At 35.3% G+C, this 4,578-nt stretch overlaps 1 protein-coding gene across 1 annotated transcript; it reads right to left on the reverse strand.

Moving 5' to 3' along the window:
- Positions 1–760: 760 nt before the first annotated feature.
- On the reverse strand, positions 761–3,453 carry LOC114711188 (3-ketoacyl-CoA synthase 11). Its single transcript, XM_028895551.1, has 3 exons — positions 2,547–3,453; positions 1,105–1,886; positions 761–1,036 (listed from the first exon to the last, which is right to left on the reverse strand). Coding segments are annotated over exons 1-3 (1,572 nt in total). The 5' UTR covers positions 3,336–3,453; the 3' UTR covers positions 761–1,035.
- Positions 3,454–4,578: the final 1,125 nt, after the last annotated feature.

A 4,578-nucleotide genomic window follows, 5' to 3' on the forward strand; every position in this document is an offset into this window, starting at 1 on the left:
GATGGTTTTCAACATTTTTTGGGAAAATTTGGTAAAAAATCTCAGTTTAAAAACTTAATTAGTTAAAAAGCCTTAAATTTGAGCACATGCAACTATGATCTATGAGTGTAACTTTTCTTTTACTATGTGCAAATGACTTCTATATTGATAATTATTACATATCACTGATAATATGTTACACACAACAGAAAAAAAAGTTTCACTCATACATCATAATCACGTTTGCTCAATTTTAGGTCTCTTAACCAATTAAATTTTTAAACAATGACTTTTAACCAAATTTTCCATATTTCTTTGAAGTTGAAAGTAACTTTATGCACAGGTCATCTCTGTCATGGGGAGCAAGACCCAATGGTGTGAGTTGGAGGAGAAAGATTATATTACAAGGCTTGTTTGGATCAACATTGCAAAAGTGTTTATAAGTACTTTCAGGCAAACCAAGACAAAAATCTTTTTACATATTTACCTCATATTTTATAAATCACATTTGAAAAGTTACTTATAAGCTATTCCAAATAAGTTTATAGTTTTTGAGGTTTTCAAGTTGGCGGACAAAGTAGTTTTGGGTTGAAAGAAAGACATGGGTCCCCAGGAGACTAAGCTTTGGGTCTCTATGAAGTTGTGTCCAGAGCCCATTTTCACTTTGCAATGCACTAAATAGCCGACCACTACTTCGTTGCCAATATTCTCACAAAATTCCCAATTCCAGATTTCCGTTTATTACAAGAGTACGCAAGAGCCAGATGGAAACCATCAAATCTAATAGCTCAGAAATTATATTTTACTCTATAGTTCAAAGGTTTTTTCCAACGCCGCCTGGAATTCACATTCGAATTTACATAACCTTTCAAAGGTCAATAAATAAAGTTTAATTACGACACGGCCACCAATTAAAATTAATAACTCAATTCAAAGTTCTCCACTTTACAATCCCACAATTAATCATTCCATAACTGTTCAGGTAGGGCGATAAATTTATCCACACTCTCCCAACTTCACCTCATTGGCAAATTAAAAAGCCACAGGATCAATTATCATCTACTTATACTTCCCAATATATATATATATATATATATATATATATAATTGGATAACATCAAATTTTAGGAGCCGATGGTTTCCACTTTAGGAACATGAACTGGAAACTCATGAATCTCATCGATCCAAGGATTCTTCTCCTTCGCAGGATTAACTGTCCTCAAGGCACGCCACACAGCACTGTTACACTTAAACCCAGACCCAAAAGCAATCTGCCATGTCCTATCACCCTTCTTGATCCTCCCTTTAGCTTCAGTATAGGCCAATTCGTACCACAATGAACTGCTCGAAGTGTTCCCAAATCTGTACAGTGTCATTCTCGATGGCTCCATGTGCCAATCACTGAGCTCTAAGTTCTTCTCCAACTCATCCAAAACCGCTCTTCCCCCAGCATGAATACAAAAGTGCTCAAAAGCAAGCTTGAAGTCTGGAATATAGGGCTTAACCTTCATCTTCAGAACTTTTCTAGCCACCAGCGTGAAGAAGAAGAGAAGCTGTTCCGACATGGGAAGAACCAGAGGGCCAAGGGTTGTGATGTTGGCTTTGAGGGCTTCTCCTGCAACAGCCATGAGGTCTTTGGAGAGAGAGACGCCAATGTTTTTGTTATCGTCTTCTTCTTGGAAGACGCAGCCGTATGATTTGTCCTCTGCGCCTTTGTGTGTTCGAACTGTGTGCAAAAGTTGGTACTTTGAACGCCGGCGATCACATGAACGGTTGGACAGTAGAATCGCTGCTCCGCCCACTCGAAAGAGGCAATTCGAGACGAGCATGGATCGGTTGTTGCCGAAGTACCAGTTTAGGGTTATGTTCTCCATGCTTACTACTAAAGCATAAGAATTTGGATGCACCTACGTACACATATACATATATAGACGCACATAAATAATGAGCTTCAATAACTATATATGCACCATAATAATGTAAAACATTGACAGAAATATTTGCTGTGTCAAAGGCAATAAATTAACCAGAGTTAAACATAAACAAAAGCATGCCTAAAATGAAATTACATAGTTTTTCCTCTTATTCTGAAACGATTCAGAGGGCATAATAAAAGAAAAAAATCACAAAAAAAGACTTTAAAAATTTTAAAAATTACGTATAGGAACCTATTCATAAAAACTGTTGTCATTTGCTTATCAATTATTGTCAAAAACTAATAATAATATTATAACGGATCCTTATTTTCAGTTTTTCTATTTCCAATGTCTTTTTTCTCGAGTTTCCCCATAATAAAATCACATATTTAAAGTGTTAATTTAAAAAAAAAATTTGATGTAAACGAATCTATATTTAAGAGCAACAAAACTCAGCTGCCAACGAAAATCTACTCTCCCAACGAAAATCTAGCATATATAAGACTCAGATCTACAAATTGAGGATCAGAACGAACCGTATCTTCATGTGGGTCACAAAGTAATGAATCAAAAAGTGGCTAGGAAGCCATTGGTGTACTAAATCAACTTGTTAGATCAATAAGAGAAGTAGAAGAAAGGAAAAAAGCAAACCTGCAAGAGGCGTTTGGCTAGGTCAATAGAGATAAGGCCGGCACTACATCCCATACCACCAAGGTTATAGCTTAGTATATTCCCTCTCAGCTTATAGTGATTGATGATCATGGCAGACAAAGACGGCGTCGGATTGAACAGACTACAATTCACGACCAAGATCCCAATATCCTTAGCCCTTACACCAGTTTTCTCCAAAAGTTGATCAATGGCTCCGAACATCACCTCCTCTGCTTCTTTCCTCGCTTCAGCCATACATGGGTTTGGTGGAACACTTAAAACTGCGGGTGGGAAGTAAGTCTTCTGTCCCAAACCAGACCTTTCTAGAATCTTCTTCTGAAACATCAAGTTCTCCTCTGTGAAGAATCCTGCTTGTCTAGATCTCTCCATGAACAACTCCTTTGTGCACATTCGAACTGGGTCTGGCTTGTAACACGCAAAATCCACCAAATAAACACCTCGTGGACGGCTCATGAAGTAAAAGGTGGCTAAGAACACTAAAAGACTCGAACACAGAGTGGCTTGGACGAGATTGAACTCAAGCCTTTGCCATAACTGGATTATGTCTTGGACCGAGAGAGTTGATAGATGAGCCGAAGCAGAAACAAGAACTGGTATGAGGAAAAGGTACATAGCATTGGAGATCACGTAATGGTAGCCAAGTTTCACGTATTTGAGCTTCACAGATGACAGGAAATTGGGAAGACTGTTCATTCTTCCTTGTGCTGCTTCAACGGAAACATTACTGCCACCTCCAGATTCTGCGTTTGGATTCTTCTGATCCGACATTTTGGGATGATCGACGATGTCTTCTGGAAAGTTATGAAGGTTGATCGAAATGAAAAATGAACTTTTGTTTCTGAGGTGAAAATGGGATCGATGCTGAGGTCTAGAATGAAGGGAGCATATAAGAGAAATGAGAACGTAAGAAATATAGGATGCGAATTTATGGAAAGGTGAATGAGTTTTAAAAGTGAGCGTTTGGAAGGGAGGGGGAGGATACAACTACCCCAACGAACTTTTTAATTGTAGTTTGGGCCACTGATCTTCCCAACCATGACGGAAAGCGGGTTCTAACTCACTTCGTGTACGCCACACCCTAATTGGCTATGATTATTTAAATATTACTTCCTCATTTCCTTGTTATAATATTCAATTTTTTTGAATTAGTTTATCTTCTTTTACAAAATCTCTTTTGGGTTTATGTAAATAATAAATGAATTTTTATTCACTTTACTCTTAATTAATATACTCTCTCTTATTATCTTTTTTTCCCATACATTCTCTCTCATATTTTTCTCCTTCACATCTGCCAACTCATAAATAAGGGTATATTTGGGGGGAAAAAAGAGTATTTTTTAACATATTTATTATTTTTAACTAATTTTAACAGATTTTTTAAACCACATACATAAGATAGTTAAGTGGATCTTATAATAAAAGATAGAAGGAGTATGTTTTTCTAATATGAGAGCTAGTATTTAATTAAGTTAAATAGATTAAATAATTCAGATTAATTATTTAATTATAACAAATGTCACATGATCTTTCTAAAATACATAAATTAGTTTGAATAAAAATAATAAATATAAGAGACAAAATGAAATGAAAATTTTGTATTTAAGATCAAATGAGGCATTATTTATTGAAACATAAATACTACTAATAATAATAATAATAAGTCTTTAGGTTTTCTTTTCTCAATATCTCATAAATTCCATTAATATGTCTTTGGCACTTACAAAGTTGATCATGATGTGATGCTTAATTAATTAGTCGATTTGACATTGAAAAAGAAAGGGACGTTAATATATGGGTGTTTAAAATGTAAAAATGCATCCCACATGTAAAATTTATTTTTAAAAAATCTTAATATTAATAGTCAATATTATATATAATTAACTCTATGCTACCTTCATTCCCAAATATAATATGTACAGCGTAAATTTGAAGATAGTAGAAGAAAGTTTGAATTGAATATAGTGGGCAAACAATATATCCCTAATCGGTAATGAGCACGGCTTACCTGTAT

Source organism: Neltuma alba, unplaced genomic scaffold, assembly GCF_004799145.2.
Source record: "Neltuma alba isolate B1F8T4 unplaced genomic scaffold, ASM479914v2 tig00011283_pilon, whole genome shotgun sequence".
NCBI lineage: Eukaryota > Viridiplantae > Streptophyta > Magnoliopsida > Fabales > Fabaceae > Neltuma > Neltuma alba.